This window comes from Bufo bufo, chromosome 5 (genome assembly GCF_905171765.1).
Source record: "Bufo bufo chromosome 5, aBufBuf1.1, whole genome shotgun sequence".
Taxonomy (NCBI): Eukaryota; Metazoa; Chordata; class Amphibia; order Anura; family Bufonidae; genus Bufo; species Bufo bufo.
This window is the reverse complement of record NC_053393.1, coordinates 287,653,292-287,675,605: the sequence shown is the minus strand read 5'-3', so window position 1 is coordinate 287,675,605 and position 22,314 is coordinate 287,653,292. Positions and strand designations below refer to the sequence as shown.

Below are 22,314 nucleotides of genomic sequence, written 5' to 3'. Positions count from 1 at the left end.
AGCGAGCATGCTCGGCCGAACTACTGTTCGGCTTGACCATCGCTATGCTCAGCACATGGCGGTACTCAGTCGAGTACAGCCATGTGCTCGAGCGCCATGCTCAAGTTTCCTCCCTGCATGTTTCGCGGCTGCTATGCAGCGAATAAACGTGCAGGTAAGTACTGCCCTCACTGTAATGCCAGTAGCCACGTAATGCCAGTAGCTATATGGCACCCGATAACGCATGTTTGGCTCATTTGTAGTTAAGGGAGAGCTGCGCTTCGGAAGGGACAGAGTGTAGGGAGTCTGATCGCAATCAATTCAGTAGAAAAACGTTTTGAAGACCCAAAAGTCCTTTTAAGGACTATTGTGTGTGGTGGCAGGCTGGCAGTATTTTATAGCTACAATACAATTTTTTCCCCCCCAGCATTATACCTTCTGTGTGTCAGGGCCAGAGATTGGAGAAATATAACAAAAAATTACAATATTTTTTCCATAATTTTAAATACTTTTTAAATAGAGGGTGTCTGCAGTGACTAGAGACATCTGTCCAATATCTTCTGTGTGTCAGGGCCAGAGATTGAAGAAATATAACTGAAAAAAATAATATTTTTGTCCATCATTTTCAATAATTTTTCTAGAGGGTGTCTGCAGTGACTAGTGACATCTGTATTAAACCTTCTGTGTGTCAGGGCCAGAGATTGGAGAAATATAACTAAAAATAAATATATTTTTCTATCATTTTCAATACTTTTTATATACAGGGTGTCTGCAGTGACTAGAGACATCTGTTCAATACCTTCTGTGTGTCAAGGCTACAGATTGGAGAAATATAACAGAAGATAAATATAATTTTTCCATCATTTTCAATATTTTTTTTATATAGGAGGGTGTCTGCAGTGACTACTGAGATCTGTCCAATACCTTCTGTGTGTCAGGGACAGAGATTTGAGAAATATAAGTGAAAATTACTATATTTGTTCCATCATTTTCAATACTTTTTATATAGAGGGTGTCTGTAGTGACTAGTGACTGTCACGAGGGTGTCAAGAGCCACGCCTGACTCCGTTATACCCGGGGTCAGGAAGTCGCAGCGGGTGGCTGCGCGCTCTATGTATAAAGATAGCGCTACTTAATGGTAGCTTTCTGGGTTTGCCTTGCAATCCTTTTTGTCTCACTCAGGGATCCGTAGCTTCTTCTCCTCAGCTGTTTCTTGTCCGGCACTCCCAACCTCCTTATATTCCCCTCTCCCACTTCTCTGGTTGCCAGATACAGAGCTTCCTGGCTGGACTTCTATACTGACCCACTGGAGCTGAGTTGCTGTTATCCCTGGTTGTTGTACCAGAGCATTACCCTCCGGATCCCTGTTGGTTGTTTGTTGTCGCCCACCTGGGACTATATGTTTTGTCAGTATTGTCTGTCTTCTCCCTAGTGTTTCCCTTTAGTGTTAGTGGTGCGGACTAGTGTTCCCACCGCCCTATTCACTACGTAGGGCACATCTTAGGGAAAGCCAGGGTTTAGGCACGTGATCGGCGTACTGGTGAGAAACCGTCTAGGGACGTCAGGGCAGTCAGGTGCCAGCCTCAAGGTGAGTTAGGGGTCACCATATTTCCCTCTCCCTTGGACAGGGCCTTCCTTTTCCCTCCTTTTGCGTCACGTATGTGATCGGCACGCCGGTCGTGATAGTGACATCTTTATTATACTTTCTGTGTGTCAGGGCCAGAGATTGGAGAAATATAACTGAAAATTACTATATTTTTCCCATCATTTTCAATACTTTTCATATAGAGGGTATCTGCAGTGACTAGTGACATCTGTATTATACTTTCTGTATGTGTTGGGCGCCAGATTTCCAGAAATATAACTGAAAATAAATATATTTTTCCAATCATTTTCAAAAAAATTTATATGGAGCGTGTCTGCAGTGACTACTGACATCTGTCCAATACCTTCTGTGTGTCAGGGCCAAAGATTTGAGAAATATAAGTGAAAATTACTATATTTGTGTGTCAGAGCTGTAACGGTCGCGTACACACACACACAGGGGGAGGGAAGTGACCACTGCGCTCCACCCTTACCCCTGGCCCTGCCTACTTGCCTCGCGAGTCCTAATGACAGGGGACAACTGGACGGCAATCCCTAACTTGGAATAAGTGCAGGGATGACAGACAGACAAACAACAGGACGTGAACGGACCGAGTCAATACCAGGAAAGCTACAAAGTACAAATGGAGCAAGCAGAGAATTGTCAGGAGAAGCCGGGGTCATAAATACCAGGAGAGACGTGAAGTACCAAAGGAGTCAGCAGAGGATCGTCAGGAATTCAGCAGGAGGTAAGTACGCCAGGAAAGACCAAATCACAGGTGGAACCTAAATTAACAGGCAACCTGTGGCCAGCAGGCTGCCTGTATTTATAGTGGGGAGTGAGGGTCAGGTGACGTGGCCAGTGTCACATGACCGACAGACCAACCAGTCGAGCACCGAGTGATCAGCTCGGCGCTCAAGGCAGACTTAGGAGCAGGGAGCCACCCAGCTAGTAAAGCCGCCCTGGGAACGAGGTAAAACACAGATCCTCGTTCCCGAAGCTAAGCAGCAGGTCTGAGGCTAATGGGGGACCGAGTGTACCTTCGGAACCCCGTTACAGTACCCCCCCTTTTACGAGGGGCCACCGGACCCAAGACTTCAGGCGATGGCCTTTCAGGGTGTTCTAAATGAAATTTTCGAACAAATCTAGGAGCATGAACCTCCCTGGCAGGTACCCAAGATCTCTCTTCAGGTCCATACCCCTTCCAGTGAATCAGGTACTGCAAGGAATTACTCACCTTCCTGACATCCACTATTTTAGGCACCACATACTAGACAGCATCATTAACAAGAATCGGCAGAGGCGAGGCTTTCGATGGTACTACCGGTTCAAAATATTTTTTAAGTAGAGATTTATGGAACACATTATGAATGTGGAATGACTAGGGCAGCTCCAACCTAAATGATACTGGGTTAATCACCTCCGTGATCTTATATGGTCCAATAAAACGAGGAGCAAACTTTTTAGAATCTACCTTAAGAGAGAGATTCTTGGAGGACAACCATACCTTATCCCCAACCTGTAAATTCAGCCCCCTTGAACGTCTCCTATCGGCCTTGAGTTTCTGAGAACTTTGAGCCTTTTCTAAGTTCGATTGAACCCGGGCCCAAACTGTGCACAGTTCAGAGGAGAACATATCCGCCTCAGGGTTAGAGGAGGAGACGGATGACCCAGAATGAAAACGGGGATGGAAACCATGGTTACAAAAGAAAGGTGAAACCCCAGCAGAATAATTGACAAGGTTATTCAAAGCAAATTCAGCCAATGGAAGAAATTTCACCCATAATTGCTGGTCATCAGCAACATACAACCTCAAGAATTGTTCCACAGACTGATTAAGGCGTTTAGTCTGCCCATTACTCTCAGGGTGGTAGGCAGAGGAAAAAGACAATGAAATTTTACATTTTTGATAGAAGGCCCTCCAGAATTTGGACACAAACTGCACACCCCTGTCAGAAACAATATTTTCCGGGATACCATGCAATCAAACAATTTATTTTACAAAAATAGACGCCAGGGTTTTGTAATTAAGGAGTTTAGACAGGGGAATGAAATTGACCATCTTGCTAAACCTATCGACCACTACCCAAAATACAGTCTTACCCTCCGCCGGCGGTAGGTCAGTTATAAAGTCCATCGAGATATGGGACCAGGGTCTACTGGGAATGGGTAGGGGTCGTAGGTTACCAGCAGGGCGAGTCCTAGGTGTCTTGGACCTGGCACAAACCTCACAGGCTGACACATAGGACTTGACATCCCTAGTTAGAGTGGGCCACCAATAAGATCTAGAAACCAGATCCTTAGTGCCCTCAACACCCGGATGTCCACAAAAGGCAGAATCGTGACACTCACCCAACAGCTGGAGACAAAATTGTACGGGAACAAACAACTTATCTGTTTGGGTGGATACCGGTGCCAGATGTTGTTCAGACCTAATGCGAGCCGAGATATCCTGGGTAAGAGCTGCTAAGAAGATTTTTGCTGGTAGGATGGATTCAGGTGGTACCTCAGTAGGTTGAAAAGCCTTGAAGCTCCGAGATAATGCGTCCGCCTTCACATTTTTACTTCCCGGCCTGAACGTAATGGAAAAATTTAAAACGAGAAAAAAACAGAGCCCATCTGGCTTGACTGGGATTCAACCTCTTAGCAGACTCGAGAAACATAAGGTTTTTATGGTCAGTGACAACAGTTACACAATGCCTAGCCCCCTCCAGAAAATGCCTCCACTCCTCAAAAGCCCATTTAATGGCCAGCAGCTCCCTATTCCCTATGTCGTAGTTTCTCTCCGTGGGAGAGAATTTCCTGGAGAAGAAGGCACATGGTCTCAGGTTAGTGAGGCCAGCAGGACCTTGTGAAAGGACTGCTCCTGCGCCGTCCTCGGACGCATCCACCTCCACAATAAAAGGTTTCTCCTGATCAGGCTGGATCAGAATGGGAGCGCTACTGAATGCCTTTTTTAATTTTTCAAATGAAGAAATGGCCTCAGTAGACCAATTCTCCAAATCCGCCCCTTTCTTAGTAAGGTCGGTCAACGGTTTAGCAATTACGGAAAAATTCATAATAAATTTACGATAGTAATTGGCGAAACCTAAGAAATGTTGTAAGGCCTTTAAGTATGAAGGTCTTGCCCATTCCTTAATTGCTAGTACCTTACCAGGATCCATCTTGAAGGCGTGAGGAGTCAGAACATGCCCTAGAAACAGAATCTCCTGTACACCAAAGACATATTTCTCTTGCTTAGCGGACAGCTGATTCTCCCTCAACACCTCTAATACTTGTTTAACATGAGACACATGTGATTCGAAGTCAGGAGAGAATATCAAAATGTCGTCAAGATAGACAATAACAAATTTACCTAAGAACTCCCTAAGAAGGACATTCATGAAGTTTTGGAACACAGCTGGGGCATTGCTGAGTCCAAAAGGCATCACCTGATATTCAAAGTGTCCTACCGGGGTATTGAACGCAGTCTTCCATTCGTCTCCCTCCTTGATTCGGATTAGATTGTATGCCCCTTTCAGGTCAATTTTGGAAAACCAGGTTGCCCCCAGAACCTGGTTAAATAAATCCGGAATCAATGGGAGGGAGTATCTATTCTGGACAGTGATTTTATTTAATCTCCGGTAATCGATACATGGCCTAAGACCACCATCTTTTTTCTTAACGGAGAAAAACCCCGCCCCCATAGGAGAGACAGAAGGTCTAATCTGCCCTTTACCATTGCTCTCCTTAATATAATCTTCTATGGCCTTGCGTACGGGCATAGAAAGATTCTAAATTCGTCCCTTAGGAAACTTGGCCCCCTCTACTAGCTCTATGGTACAATCATAAGGTCTATGGGGGGGTAGAACCTCCGGGGTTGGTGATGAGAATACATCAGAATATTCTCTAACAACAGAGGGTAAAGTATCAGACTTTACTGAGATCCCAGCCTGTACCACGGACAAGCACTAGTCACACTTAGGCCCCCATCTCACCAATTTCCCATTGGACCAATCTATAGTGGGGTTATGTAGTCGGAGCCAAGGCAACCCTAGTACCACCTCAGCCGGTAGGTTCTCCAGGACTAGAAGCGAACATCTCTCTGAGTGGCACACACCCACGGTTAGAGAAATCTCCGAGGTACATAAGCTCACCGTACCACCAATAAGAGGAGTAGCATCAATAGCCATGACATGAATAGGAGTTGGTAAGGCAAACATAGGAATACCCAATCTTACAGCATACTCAGAGTCAATAAAGCTAGCCGCTGAGCCAGAATCAATAAAGGCCTTACCCGGCTATTTATCTACTCCCAGAGAAATCGTAATGGGTACCGAGAGCTTACATTTAGAAAATTCAGGGTGTACCTGGTCTTTAGGTTGCCTTGCCTTAGGAGACTTGACAGAGAGGACCTTCTTAGGACACTGGTTGATCCAATGGTCAGGATCTCCACAGTAAAAGCATTCTCCAAGTCTGCGGCGAAGATTCCCTCGGGTCATGCCAACCTGCATGGGTTCCTCGGTGGAGACCTCAGCATTGTCTCTGGGATAGGCCTCTGGCTGGACCACCATCTGGGAAGAGAACTGTTGATCCTGTCGTCTCTCTCTAACCCGTCAGTCAAGTCGGACAACAAGGGTCATCATCTCCTCTAAGGTCTCTGGAAGTTGATAACTGACCAGAAGATCCTTTAATTTATCAGACAGACCTGACCTGAACTGACTCTTCAGGGCTGGTTCGTTCCATCCTGAGGGGACACACCACCTTCTGAATTGGGTGCAGGGATAACAGACAGACAAACAACAGGACGTGAATGGACCGAGTCAATACCAGGAAAGCTACAAAGTACAAATGGAGCAAGCAGAGAATTGTCAGGAGAAGCCGGGGTCATAAATACTAGGAGAGATGTGAAGTACCAAAGGAGTCAGCAGAGGATCGTCAGGGGGAGGCCGGGGTCAGAATACCAGGAGAGCAGCAAAGTACACAAGGAGTAGGATCGTCAGGAATTCAGCAGGAGGTAAGTACGCCAGGAAAGACCAAATCACAGGTGGAACCTAAATTAACAGGCATCCTGTGGCCAGCAGGCTGCCTGTATTTATAGTGGGGAGTGAGGGTCATGTGACGTGGCCAGCGTCACATGACCGACAGACCAACCAGTCGAGCACCGAGTGATCAGCTCGGCGCTCAAGGCAGAATTAGGAGCAGGGAGCCACCCAGCTAGTAAAGCCGCCCTGGGAACGAGGTAAAACACAGATCCTCGTTCCCGAAGCTAAGCAGCAGGTCTGCAGCTAATGGGGGACCGAGTGTACCTTCGGAACCCCGTTACAAGAGCTAGAGATTGGAGAAATATAACTGAAAATTTATATAATTTTTTCCATCATTTTCAATAATTTTTCTATAGAAGGTGTCTGCAGTGACTAGAGGCATCTGTCCAATACCTTCTGTTAGTCAGGGCCAGAGATTGGAGAAATATAACTGAAAATAAATATACTTTTACCATCATTTTCAATAATTTTTATATAGAGGGTGTCTGCAGTGATTAGTGACATCTGTATTATACCTTCTGTGTGTCAGGGCTAGAGATTGGAGAAATATAACAGAAAATTAATATATTTTTTAAATCATTTTCAATAATTTTTCTATAGAGGGTGTCTGCAGTGACTAGAGACATCTGTCCAATACCTTCTGTGCGTCATGGCCAGCGATAGAAAAAATATAAGTGAAATCTATTTTCTTTTTGCCATACTTACGTACTTTTTCTATATACTGTGCTTGCTGTGAACTGTGACATCCGTGCCACATTTTGTGTGTCAAGCGTGCATATAACATTTATTATGCGCAAGGCGAGCAGTAAGGGACGTTGAAGTGGCCATGATGCTGATGGTTCACGCAGAGGCCGTGGCCCTGGGAGCATTGAAACTGTGCCTGCTTCCAGAGCACAAGAAAAACAATCATCCACGATACCTAGCTTCATGTCCCAGTTTGCAGGGCGTTACAGGACTAAACTCTTAAAGTCAGACCAGTGCGACCAGGTGGTCGGTTGGATTGCAGCAGATAATGCCTCCAGTCGGATAAGCACCACCGTGTCTTCCACCAAGTCCAGTCTCAGTAGCCAAGAGTCTGGTCAACAGAATCCTCTCCCTGATCCTCCATCCTCCCACCATGGAGAGTCTGGCCAAACAAGTGATCCCACACTCAGAAATTCCGAGGATCTCTTTTCATCGCCATTACTTAATTTGGCCCTCTCACCAAGCACGCTTGAAGAAGAACATGAGATCTTGTGCCCTGATTCCCAACCTCTTGAGCATTCACAGTCACAAGAACAAGATGGTGGGGAATGGCAATTAGTGTTTAATGAGGTGGATGAGGATGAGACACAGTTGCCAAAGAGTCAACCGCAATTACTGTCTAAAGAGGTTGATGAATAGGATGAGACACAGTTGACAATCACTGAGGTTGTGGTTAGGTTAACAAATCAAGAAGATGATCAGAGTGAGGAAGTGGAAGAGGATGAGGTGGACAATGAGGTCACTGACCCAACCTGGGAAGGTGCAAAGCCGAGCGAGGACAGCAGTACAGAGGGGGAGTGATCTGCAGCACCGCAACAGGCTGGAAGAGGCAGTGGGGTGGCAAAAAGAAGAAGGCAGGCCACACCAAACAGGCCCGCAACTGTTCCACGGAGCACCACCTTGCGTAAATCTCCCTTACCAAGGGGTAGGTGTTCAGCAGTATGGCGCTTTTTTGAGGAAAGTGCGGACGACAAAAGAATAGTAGTTTTCAACCTGTGCCACACCAAAATGAGCAAGGGCATGAAAACTAGCAACCTCACCACCACCAGTATGATCCGCCACATGGCATGCAAGCACCGTAATAAGTGAGATGAATGCCTGGGTCCACAATCTGTGTCTGCGAGTCACACCACTGCCTCCTCTTCCCCTATGCCTCCTTCCCTGCACCTGGACCTTAGCAAGCACTATCAGCGACCACATCCACTTCCCTGTCCCAGTGCAGCGTCCAAATGTCATTACCCAGGCATTTGAACGCAAGTGCAAATACCCAGCCACCCGCCCACAGGCCATAGCCCTAAATGTGCACCTTTCAAAATTTCTGGCCCTGGAAATGTTGCCATTTGGACTCGTGGACACTGAGGCCTTCCGCAGCCTGATGTCGGCGGCCGTACCGCGGTACTCTGTCCCCAGCCGCCACTTTTTTTCGGGGTGTCCCGTGCCCGCCTTACACCAACATATGTCCCAAAACGTCACACGTGCCCTGTCCAATGCAGTTACTGGGAAGGTCCACTTAATCACGGACACATGGACAAGTGCATTTGGCCAGGGACGCTACATTTCCCTGACAGCACACTGGGTGAATATTGTGGAGGCCAGGAGCGAGTCGTACCCTGGGATAGCACAGGTGCTACCGACGCAGAGGATTGTGGGCCCTAATTCCATCAGGGTTTCCGCCAGAACCTACGTTAGTGGCTCCAACCCACTTCTCCTCCTCTGCCTACTACTCCACCACCAAATTATCCGCGTGCAGCACCAGTCAGCCATCAGCCGGTAGCTGGAAGCAGTGTAGCACTGCAGTGGGGAAGTGTACTGAAGCTGATATGCTTAGGGTACAAACAGCACATCGCCGCAGAACTGTTGCAGGGGATAAGAGACCAGACTGAGCTGTGGCTCTCGCCACTCAACCTACAACCAGGCATGGTTGTGTGTGATAATAGCTTGGTGGTGGCTTTGGAGCTCGGCAAGCTCAGACACATCCCATGCCTAGCCCACGTCTTAAACTTAGTGGTTCAGCGGTTTCTTAAAACCTACCCCAATTTGACTGAGCTACTGGTGAAGGCGCACCGCGTGTGTGCACATTTCCGCAAGTCATCGACAGCTTCAGCCGGTCTGTCAACGCTGCAGCAGCGCTTTAAATTGCCAGCTAACCGGCTGTTTTGCAACGTGAGCACGCGCTGGAAATCAACTTTCCACATGTTGGCCAGGCTTTGTGAGCAGCAGAGGGCAGTTGTGGAATACCAGCTGCAACATGGTTGTCGCCTTTCCAGTCAGCTTCCGCTAATCTGAAGCGAGGAGTGGGCATGGATGTCTGACCTCTGTGAGGTTTTAAGAAACTTTGAGGAATCAACACAGATGGTGAGCGGCGATAACACTATTATCAGGGTAACTAGGGTTGTCCCGATACCACTTTTTTAGGACCGAGTACAAGTACCGATACTTTTTTTCAAGTAGTCACCGATACCGAATACCGATACTTTTTTTAAATGTCATGTGACCGTTTTGGGGGATCTGTGGATCTGTGGATGACGCACTGTCATGTGGGGGATCTGTGGATGGCACTGTTATGGGGGACCTGTGGATGGCACTGTTATGGGGGATCTGTGGATGGCACTGTTATGGGGGATCTGTGGATGGCACTGTTATGGGGGATCTGTGGATGGCGCTTTTATGGGGGATCTGTGGATGGCACTGTTATGGGGGATCTGTGGATGGCACTGTTATGGGGATCTGTGGATGGCACTGTTATGGGGGATCTGTGGATGGCACTGTTATGGGGGATCTGTGGATGGCACTGTTATGGGGGATCTGTGGATGGCACTGTTATGGGGGATCTGTGGATGGCACTGTTATGGGGATTTGTGGATGGCACTGTTATGGGGATCTGTGGATGGTACTGCTATGGGGTGAGAGATCTGTGGATGGCACTGTTATGGGGGATCTGTGGATGGCACTGTTATGGGGGATATGTGGATGGCACTGTTATGGGGATTTGTGGATGGCACTGTTATGGGGATTTGTGGATGGCACTGTTATGGGGATCTGTGGATGGTACTGCTATGGGGTGGGATATCTGTGGATGGCATTGTTATGGGGTGGGGGGATCTGAGGATGGCATTGTTATTTGGTGGGGGATCTGTGGATGGTGCTGTTATAGGGGATCTGTGGATGGAACTGTTATGGGGAGGATCTGTGGATGACACTGCTATATGTCATCCACAGATCCCCCTCATAACAGTGTCCCCCAATACACCGGGCCCCGCCGCTCACCGAAGTATTTATAAACGTGAATCCTTATCCTGTTATTAAGTTGAACTAACGCTGCCCTCTCCCATGTTCCCCTGTATCCCCCTGTATCCCCACAGCACTTACTTAAGCTTCCATAGCAGGCAGAGCGGACGGCACCAGTAACGTCACTCACTGACGTCGCGCGTCTGCTCCGCCTGCTTCATTCATAAAGTGGGCGGAGAAGGCGCTCTACGTCAGTGAGTGACGTTACTGCTGCCGTCTGCTCTGCCTGCTATGGAAGCTTAAGTAAGTGCTGTGGGGATACAGGGGGATACAGGGGAACATGGGAGAGGGCAGCGTTAGTTCAACTTAATAACAGGATAAGGATTCACGTTTATAAATACTTTGGTGAGCGGCGGGGCCCGGTGTAAGAGTACAGTGACTGCACCGGGCCCCGCCCATAGTTACGGACTCCAGCCCCTCCTCTCTCCCGATGCTGCATCTTTGCCGGGCCGCAAAAATATTCATTGCGGGAAAAAAAAAAAGTATTCTATTTATGTATCGGGGCGGGGTATCGGCGGCTGAGTACCGCCGAGAAAACTCTGAATCGGTCCCGATACCGATACTAGTATCGGTATTGGGACAACCCTAAGGGTAACCATCCCACTTCTGTGTCTACTCAAACGCTTGCTGCTCACAATTAAGGACGACACTTTGCATGTGGAAGAGGTGGAAATGGGGGAAGACATTATACAGGGTGATAGCCAGACCACCCTCCATCCGTCTTCTCAGTGCGAATTGGGCCATGAAGAGGAGGAGGAGGAGCAGGAGATGGTTGCCTCTGCTACAGAGGGTAGTACCCATGGAAGTTTACTTCCATCTGTTCAGCGTGGGTGGGCAGAACAGGAGGAAGAGAATGAGGAGATTGAGAGTGATCCTTCTGATGATGACAGCGAAGTCTTGCCTGTTGGTACTCTTGCACACATGCCTGACTTCATGTTAGGCTGCCTTTCCCGCAACCCGTGCGTTATACGCATTTTACACAACACAAATTACTGGGTGTTCACCCTTCTCGACCCCCGCTACAAAGAGAACTTCTCACCTCTCATTCCTCAGGTGGAGAGGATGAGCAAAACGGTGCAATATCACAAGGTCCTTGTTGAAAAATTGCTCCAAAAATTTCCATCTGACAAAGCTGGCGGCAGAGTCCGTACTTCCTTGGGCAACTGAGGAGGGAAGACAAGGGGAACACACAGCAGTTCTAACAGAGGCAGGGCAACACTCTCCAAGGCCTGGGACAGTTTCATGACACCACGCCAGCACCCTCACCCTGATGCATGGCCTAGTGTCACAAGGAGGGAAGAGTTTTGGAACATGGTGAAGGAGTACGTAGCAGACTGTGTCAGCGATCCTTCAGTGCCTTACAATTACTGGGTGTCCAAACTGGACACATGACACGAACTGGCACTCTACGCCTTGGAGGTGCTGGCCTGCCCTGCCGCCAGCGTTTTGTCTGAGCGGGTATTTAGTGCTGCTGGTGGCATTATAACAGATAACCATATCCGCCTGTCAACTGAAAATGCTGAAAGGTTGATTCTTATAAAAATGAACAAGGCTTGGATTGCCCCAGACTTCTCGACTCCACCAGAGGAAAGCGGATGAACAAAGGCGCTTTAAATGTGTTGTTTAATGTACTCAATACACTGCATTTCCATGCACCCCTTCCACCACAAAAACGGTATATGGTTAAATCTTCCTTTTCTCATCCTCCTCTTCCATCATATCAACATGCTTATTTGTCGCATTTAATGCCCTCGCAAATAATTTTTTACAGGGTCAGCTCAACTGCAGGCCCCCGTATATAATGTTTTACAGGGTCAGCTCACCTGCAGGCCCTCGCATATAATGTTTTACAGGGTCAGCTCACCTGCAGGCCCTCGCATATAATGCTTTACAGGGTCAGCTCAACTACAGACCCTCGCATATAATGTTTTACAGGGTCAGCTCACCTGCAGGCCCTCGCATATAATGTTTTACAGGGTCAGCTCACCTGCAGGCCCTCGCATATAATGCTTTACAGGGTCAGCTCAACTACAGACCCTCGCATATAATGTTTTACAGGGTCAGCTCACCTGCAGGCCCTCGCATATAATGTTTTACAGGGTCAGCTCACCTGCAGGCCCTCGCATATAATGCTTTACAGGGTCAGCTCACCTGCAGGCCCTCGCATATAATGCTTTACAGGGTCAGCTCAACTACAGACCCTCGCATATAATGTTTTACAGGGTCAGCTCACCTGCAGGCCCCCACATATAATGTTTTACAGGGTCAGCTCACCTGCAGGCCCCCACATATAATGTTTTACAGGGTCAGCTCAACTGCAGGCCCTTGCATATAATGTTTTACAGGGTCAGCTCACCTGCAGGCCCTCGGATATAATGTTTCACAGGGTCAGCTTACCTGCAGGCCCTTTACCTATAATCTTTTACAGGGTCAGCTCACCTTCTGATGACAACAGCAAAGTCATGCCCATTGGGACTCTGGCAAACATGGCTAACTTCATGCTAGGCTGCCTTTCCCACGAACCGCGCGTTATACGCATTTTAGACAACACTGAATACTGGTTGTTCACCCTTCTTGAACCCCGCTACAAAGAGAACTTCTTATCTCTCATTCATCTGTTGGAGAGGACAGGCAAAACAGTGCTATACCAGAAGGTCCTTGTTGAAAAATTGCTCCAAAGCTGATAGGGCAGACATCCAAATGGATCGTCGCCGTTACGTGCGATCGCCTAGAAGTTATCTAGAGTCAACAAAGCGGCAGCAGGCCCTCACCTACAAGTCCAGTCTCAGTAGCCAAGAGTCTGGTCAACACAATCCTCACCAAGATGGCACACTGGGTGAACTGTCACACCGGTGACAGGTTTTAGAAGGTCTGAAAGATTATCTGCACATTAGTGATCTGACAGCCTCTTTTGGTTTTGGTTTCACTTTGTCTGTGTGTTGCTTGTATGTCCACACCTCCTGTTCAGGTGTGGATCATGTGACCTTTACCTCCCCCTATTTAGTCTGACTTTACCCATCACTCCTTGCTCTGGATAGCTTCATTTGGTTTTTGGAAGAGCTGGAGTGTGGTTCTAGTTGAAGTCCTGTTCATCCATCATCCATCAGCCTCAGAAGTTAAGTGTTCCGTTTGTTGTATTTTGTATTCCCCCCACCTTTGCTGTTTACTAGGTCTCGGCGAGACGCTGGTTCCTTCACCAGGGAAGGAGCAGTTAGTCTCTGCCCTGTCATTACCATTAGGGCATCCGAGGCCCACCAGGATTTTCTAGGTTCCTGTGTATGGGCATCTCTACCATCGAGAGGTGCCCATACAGATAGGAGTGACCCTTTTCCTTCCCTAGCGGTGAGGCCTAGTGTCTTCTCCCTTCCTTCTTGTGGTCTTTTGGTGTTCTCCCCTACTACATCCGTGACATGAACGTTGTGGAGGCTGGGAGCAAGTTGGCTGCTGGCACCAGACTTTCCCTCCAATAGATCCCTGTTAACAGAAGGTGTACTCCTTCCAATAACAGGGCCTCTTGTTATTTATCATCACTACCTCCCCGGGTCGGGAGTGGGTAATTGCTGCGCACCTGCTGCCTTCCTTGGACGCTTGTGCTTTAATAACTTGACCCACGCTGGGTGGTTCACAATTAGGAAAAAAAAAGGGGCAAGGCAACAACAGCCAATCAGATTTCAGCAATTGACCTCCCTTGGATGTGGTAGCCGTTTCTTAGGCTCCCTCTCCGGCATTGAACCCTGATTCCCCGTTACCCATGACCACCATGGTAGGCGCAGAAAAGAACATCAAAAGTTGATGGGGCAGAAATCCGAATGGATCGTCGCCGTCACGGTGACGTGCAATCGGCCAGATGTTATCTAGAGTCACCAATGCGGCAGCAGGCCCTTGCCCCTAATGTTTTAGATGGTCAGATCAGCAGGCCCTTGCTCCAAATGATTTGAGGGTAACCAGCAGGCCATCAATCATAATTTCTCAAGGGTGTGTATTATGCCCTACTTTATGTGTAACTAAGGGTGTTTTGGAGTGCCGTTTCCTTGTAATTTTTGGCAGCACTTGCACTTTATATACAAGTAAATATACAGGAAAGAATGTTTCTTAACAATTTTTCCTCTAAAATAGATTTTTTTTCGGTTTTGTGCGTATTATTGTCAGTCTGTAAAAGTGGCGTACTACTCGGACAACATGGTTCCCAGCAGCGACCTGGGAGTCCAAGATGCATCGAGATATCCTCCCCATGCTGTTCCCGGACCATTTCGGTGGTGTTTCCATAAATTTCGGACCTTTTTCTATGAACCAGGCACCCTCCCCGCTTCAGAGCAGGGGGTGCCTGGTTTAATGCTCCGGTGCTCCCATTGACTTCCATTATACTCGGGTGCCCGGTAGTGCACCCGAGCATCCCGATGTGTTCGGCCAGAGCACCTGAGCACTTTAGTGCTTGATCATCACTAAACAAGAGTCATTACCTTTAGTCTTGGATCATCCTTCAAAAAGCAGTATATTGCCATACAAGTAGAAATTGCATCTAGTTTGCCTTCATTCAGATGTATTGTACTCATATTTAAGTGAAAATATTTTGGATGTAACGCCTGGACATACAATTAACCTGTCTGAATCATGCCTAAGCTAAGGTGTTGTGAGGCTTTTTTTTTTTTCTTTTTGGCATTTTTAATCATTGTGGTACACATGACTAAAGAAGACACCTAAGCAGTCTTGATGGATGAGAACAGTAAGGCTAATAAAATATTACTTGAACATTCTTCTCTTAACGCGTTTATATGTTTATATTACCAGTTTGGGCAATGTATTGCCCATCTCGACAATTCACATTAGCATATCATGGTCAACAAATAGCTGTCAGCTATTCACTAAAACTTGCCAAGTGGGTAATACAATGACCAGGTGGGCAGGAAGATACTGGAAAATCCTAGACCTAGATATACAACATTCTAGCTGTTTCTATCAACCTCTTAAGAAATAACTGGAAAATGCTAGAAACCAGATGCAACAACAAATCAGAATTGGCCAAGCCATATTCTAGAAGATTCTGGAACTGACTTTTTAACATATAAAAAGCCCGGATGTGAGACCCAAGACAAAGAAGAGGGAGGGAAAGCAAAAAGAAATGAAGAGAGAGAAACCAGGAGTCCATCACCCAGGAGCCTCAGACTTTCTGTACATCACCACTCTGCTCCAACCAGGCCACGGAACAGTATCTAACCCTTAATGGAGAGGTATAATGCCTACTTTATCCACTAAGGTCCAGGGCTGCAGATAGAGCATTTTGCTGTATTATTACAGGTAGGGATGAGCGAACCCGAACTGTATAGTTCGGGTTCGTACCGAATTTTCGTAAAAGTCCGGGTTCGGTGTTCGGCGCTTTCTTGGCGCTTTTTGAAAGGCTGCAAAGCAGCCAATCAACAAGCGTCATACTACTTGCCCCAAGAGGCCATCACAGTCTTGCCTACTATTGGCATGGCTGTGATTGGCCAGTGCAGCATGTGACCCAGCCTCTATATAAGCTTGGGTCACGTTGCGCTGTACGTCACTCTGCTGATTCAAGCATAGGGAGAGGTTGCAGCTGCGACGTTAGGGCGAGATTAGGCAGATTAACTCCTCCAAAAGACTTCATTCTGTGATCGATCTGCAGCTGTGGATCATTAAAGTGCTAATATTGACTTGCTCACTTTTTTGAGGCTGCCCAGAGCGTTTTTAGATCACTTTTTTTCTGGGGTGATCGGCGGCCATTTTGTGACTTGTGGTGCACCAGCACAAGCTATCACCAAGTGTATTTAACCATCAATAGTGTGGTTATTTTGTGCTATATCCTACATCAGCTGCAGGCTGAGCCTGTGTCACCGAAGTGCATTTAACCATCAACAGTCTGGTTATTTTTTGGCCATATACTACATCAGCTGTAGGCTGAGCCTGTGTCACCCAAGTGCAATTAACCATCAACAGTGTGGTTATTTTTTGGCCATATACTACATCAGGGGCAAGTTGAGCCTGTCACCCAGCGCCTAAAAAATAGACCTGACATTTCTATTCAACCAAATCTGTACTGTTTTAGCTGGTCAAGTTATTTGTAGTGACCGTAAAAGCACACTTTTTGTTCTGGGTTGAAAAACTATTCCCAAATTTGCCATTCTCAAAATTGTGGTGAACGGGAACAATGAGGAAAACATCTAATAAGGGACGCGGACGTGGACATGGTGGTGTTAGTGGACCCTCTGGTGCTGGGAGAGGACGTGGCCGTTCTGCCACAGCCACACGTCCTAGTGTACCAACTACCTCAGGTCCCAGTAGCCGCCAGAATTTACAGGGATATTTGGTGGGGCCCAATGCCGTTCTAAGGATGGTAAGGCCTGAGCAGGTACAGGCATTAGTCAATTGGGTGGCCAACAGTGCATCCAGCACGTTCACATTATCTCCCACCCAGTTTTCTGCAGAAAGCGCACAGATGGCGCATGAAAACAAAGCCCATCAGTCTGTCACATCACCCCCATGCATATCTGAGCCTCAAGTTATGCAGCAGTCTCTTATGCTGTTTGAAGACTCTGCTGCCAGGGTTTCCCAAGGGCATCCACCTAGCCCTTCACCAGGGGTGGAAGAGATAGAATGCACTAACGCACAACCACTTATGTTTCCTGATGATGAGGACATGGGAATACCACCTCAGCACGTCTCTGATGATGACGAAACACAGGTGCCAACTGCTGCGTCTTTCTGCAGAGTGCAGACTGAACAGGAGGTCAGGGGTCAAGACTGGGTGGAAGACGATGCAGGGGATGATGAGGTCCTAGACCCCACATGGAATGAAGGTCATGCCACTGACTTTCAGAGTTCGGAGGAAGAGGCAGTGGTGAGACCGAGCCAACAGCGTAGCAAAAGAGGGAGCAGTGGGCAAAATCAGAACACCCGCCGCCAAGAGACTCCGCCTGCTACTGACCGCCGCCATCTGGAACCGAGCACCCCAAAGGCAGCTTCAAGGAGTTCCCTGGCATGGCACTTCTTCAAACAATGTGCTGACGACAAGACCCGAGTGGTTTGCACGCTGTGCCATCAGAGCCTGAAGCGAGGCATTAACGTTCTGAACCTTAGCACAACCTGCATGACCAGGCACCTGCATGCAAAGCATGAACTGCAGTGGAGTAAACACCTTAAAAACAAGGAAGTCACTCAGGCTCCCCCTGCCGCCGCCTCGGCCTCTTCTGCTGCTGCTGCCGCCGCCTCGGCCTCTTCCTCTGCCTCTGGAGGAACGTTGGCACCTGCCGCCCAGCAAACATGGGATGTACCACCAACACCACCACCTGCGTCACCAAGCATCTCAACTTTGTCACACGGCAGCGTTCAGCTCTCCATCTCACAAACATTTGAGAGAAAGCGTAAATTCCCACCTAGCCACCCTCGATCCCTGGCCCTGAATGCCAGCATTTCTAAACTACTGGCCTATGAAATGCTGTCATTTAGGCTGGTGGACACACACAGCTTCAAACAGCTCATGTCACTTGCTGTCCCACAGTATGTTGTTCCCAGCCGCCACTACTTCTCCAAGAGAGCCGTGCCTTCCCTGCACAAACAAGTGTCCGATAAAATCAAGTGTGCACTGCGCAACGCCATCTGTGGCAAGGTCCACCTAACCACAGATACGTGGACCAGTAAGCACGGCCAGGGACGCTATATCTCCCTAACTGCACACTGGGTAAATGTAGTGGCGGCTGGGCCCCAGGCGGAGAGCTGTTTGGCGCACGACCTTCCGCCGCCAAGGATCGCAGGGCAACATTCTTTGCCTCTTGTCTCCTCCTCCTACTCAGCTTCCTCCTCCTCTTCTTCCACCTGCTTATCCAGTCAGCCACACACCTTCACCACCAACTTCAGCACAGCACGGGGTAAACGTCAGCAGGCCATTCTGAAACTCATATGTTTGGGGGACAGGCCCCACACCGCACAGGAGTTGTGGCGGGGTATAGAACAACAGACCGATGAGTGGTTGCTGCCGGTGAGCCTCAGGCCCGGCCTGGTGGTGTGCGATAATGGGCGAAATCTCGTTGCAGCTCTGGGACTAGCCGGTTTGACGCACATCCCTTGCCTGGCGCATGTGCTGAATTTGGTGGTGCAGAAGTTCATTCGCAACTACCCCAACATGTCAGAGCTGCTGCATAAAGTGCGGGCCATCTGTTCGCGCTTCCGGGGTTCACACCCTGCCGCTGCTCGCCTGTCTGCACTACAGCGTAACTTCGGCCTTCCCGCTCACCGCCTCATATGCGACGTACCCACCAGGTGGAACTCCACCTTGCATATGCTGGACAGACTGTGCGAGCAGCAGCAGGCCATAGTGGAGTTTCAGCTGCAGCACGCACGGGTCAGTCGCACTGTGGATCAGACACACTTCACCACCAATGACTTGGCCTCCATGCGAGACCTGTTGCGCTGTTTCGAGTACTCCACCAACATGGCCAGTGGCGATGACGCCGTTATCAGCGTTAAAATACCTCTTCTATGTCTCCTTGAGAAAACACTTAGGGCGATGATGGAAGAGGAGGTGGCCCAGGAGGAGGAGGAGGAGGAGGAGGAAGAGGGGTCATTTTTAGCACTTTTTAGGCCAGTCTCTTCGAAGTGACTCAGAGGGAGGTTTTTTGCAACACCAGAGGCCAGGTACAAATGTGGCCAGACAGGGCCCACTACTGGAGGACGAGGAGGACGAGGAGGACGAGGATGAGGAGGAGGTGGAGGAGGAGGAGGATGAGGATGAAGCATGTTCACAGCGGGGTGGCACCCAAAGCAGCTCGGGCCCATCACTGGTGCGTGGCTGGGGGGAAACACAGGACGATGACGATACGCCTCCCACAGAGGACAGCTTGTCCTTACCTCTGGGCAGCCTGGCACACATGAGCGACTACATGCTGCAGTGCCTGCGCAACGACAGCAGAGTTGCCCACATTTTAACGTGTGCGGACTACTGGGTTGCCACCCTGCTGGATCCCCGGTACAAAGACAATGTGCCCACCTTACTTCCTACACTGGAGCGTGATAGGAAGATGCGCGAGTACAAGCGCACGTTGGTAGACGCGCTACTGAGAGCATTCCCAAATGTCACAGGGGAACCAGTGGAAGCCTAAGGCGAAGGCAGAGGAGGAGCAAGAGGTCGCCAACGCAGCTGTGTCACGCCCAGCTCCTCTGAGGGCAGGGATAGCATGGCAGAGATGTGAAAAAGTTTTGTCAACACGCCACAGCTAACTGCACCACCACCTGATACGGAACGTGTTAGCAGGAGGCAACATTTCACTAACATGGTGGAACAGTACCTATGCACACCCCTCCACGTACTGACTGATGGTTCGGCCCCATTCAACTTCTGGGTCTCCAAATTGTCCACGTGGCCAGAGCTAGCCTTTTATGCCTTGGAGGTGCTGGCCTGCCCGGCGGCCAGCGTTTTGTCTACAGCCAATGTGGACAAGCTGACGTTCATAAAAATTAACCAGGCATGGATCCCACAGGACCTGTCCATCCCTTGTGCAGATTAGATTTTAACTACCTCCCCTTATCAATATATTATTCTACTCCAGGGCACTTCCTCATTCAATACTATTTTTAATTTCATTTTACCATTATATTGCGGGGCAACCCAAAGTTGAATGAACCTCTCCTCTGTCTGGGTGTCGGGGCCTAAATGTGTGACAGTGGCCTGTTCCAGTGGTGGGTGACGTGAAGCCTGATTCTCTGCTATGACATGAAGACTTATTCTGTGCTGACATGAAGCCAGATTCTCTGTTACGCGACCTCTCTCCTCTGCCTGGGCCTAAATATGTGACAGTGGCCTGTTCCAGTGGTGGGTGACGTGAAGCCTGATTCTCTGCTATGACATGAAGACTGATTCTGCGCTGACATAAGGCCAGATTCTCTGTTACGGGACCTCTCTCCTCTGCCTGGGTGCCTGGGCCTAAATGTGTGACAGTGGCCTGTTCCAGTGGTGGGTGACGTGATGCCTGATTCTCTGCTATGACATGAAGACAGATTCTGTGCTGACATAAGGCCAGATTCTCTGTTACAGGACCTCTCTCCTCTGTCTGGGTGCCGGGGCCTAAATGTGTGACAGTGGCCTGTTCCAGTGGTGGGTGACGTGAAGCCTGATTCTCTGCTATGACATGAAGACAGATTCTGTGCTGACATAAGGCCAGATTCTCTGTTACGGGACCGCTCTCCTCTGTCTGGGTGCCGGGGCCTAAATGTGTGACAGTGGCCTGTTCCAGTGGTGGGTGACGTGAAGCCTGATTCTCTGCTATGACATGAAGACTGATTCTGTGCTGACATGAAGCCAGATTCTCTGCTATGGCATGAAGAGACTGATTCTGTGCTGACATGAAGCCAGATTTTTTGCTATGGCATGAAGAGACTGATTCTCTGCTGACGTGAAGCCAGATTCTCTGATATGGGACCTCTGTCCAATTAATATTGGGTCATTTTTATTTTTTTTATTTTTATTTTAATACATTTCCCTATCCACATTTGTTTGCAGGGGATTTACCTACATGTTGCTGCCTTTTGCAGCCCTCTAGCTCTTTCCTGGGCTGTTTTACAGCCTTTTTAGTGCCCAAAAGTTCGGGTCCCCATTGACTTCAATGGGGTTCGGGTTCGGGACGAAGTTCGGTTCGGGTTCGGATCCCGAACCCAAACATTTCCGTGAAGTTCGGCCGAACTTCTCAAACCCGAACATCCAGGTGTTCGCTCAACTCTAATTACAGGGTATTGTGTTGTATTGTTGATAATATTTGTTGTAGGTGTGCTTTGTATAGTTTAGTAGTGTATATGTTTCATTTGGTGTTAAATATTGCTTGGCAAATAGAAAATTTTATTGATATTGTAACATATGGTGTTTGGTGATTGACTGTGTTCAAGAGGTTTTTTTATTTTATATAAATATGAATTATAAAACCATCCTTTGTTAAGATGTCATTTCTTTGCCACATCATCCTAGAACTACCAACCATTTACAATAAATATACTTACAATTACGATATACCATTTCATTAAAATGAAAAATAAAACAAACCTCAAACTGAATGAGGACAATTCCAGTCTCAAGGCCTTTAGCAAGTTGCTCCATTGACCCTTGCAATGTATCACAGTATTCTGTGGGAAGTATTGTTGGTGGAAAATGATGAAAGTCTGCTTCATCGCTTGATTTCAGCTCTCCAAACATCTTCAGAACTAAACAATAATAAGTGCTTATTAACTCTGAGACCATTTTAGTATGAAATGTACAGCTCTGATTTAGCATTATATAAAATATTGTATAAGCTTTGACTTCAGGAGGCATCACCTTTTCATCTGTAATGTAATTAAGTAGGGAAATGGACATTAAGCAAGAGGCAACACAGCAAGGGCCATGCTGACACTGCATAGTCTGAACGCATGATGTGCTTAACTATACAGAAGAAACAGTTAAAGGGAATCTGTCACCAGTTTTCTGATGTCCTAACTAAGGGCAACCTAAACTACAGTGGTCCGTCAAGTTACAATATTAATTGGTTACGGGAGGACCATTGTGTGTTGAAACCATTGTAAGTTGAGTAATTGGTTCTAAAGTCCCAAAATGTCATCCAAGATAGAAGAAGATGAAGATTTTAATAAAAATTAGCAGGTAACTAAGATGGATACAAAGGGTCCTTACATATAATAGTAAGAAATAGCTGATAGCTA

The 22,314-nt window shown here is 47.9% G+C and overlaps 1 protein-coding gene across 1 annotated transcript in view; it reads right to left on the bottom strand.

Annotated features, from left to right (window-relative positions):
* The window catches only part of PTPN3 (protein tyrosine phosphatase non-receptor type 3), a 1,427,127-nt gene that overhangs the window by 438,675 nt on the left and 966,138 nt on the right, over positions 1–22,314 (bottom strand). The window contains 1 exon segment of the mRNA XM_040432350.1: positions 21,665–21,822. Within this exon segment, the coding sequence (XP_040288284.1) occupies positions 21,665–21,822 (158 nt within the window).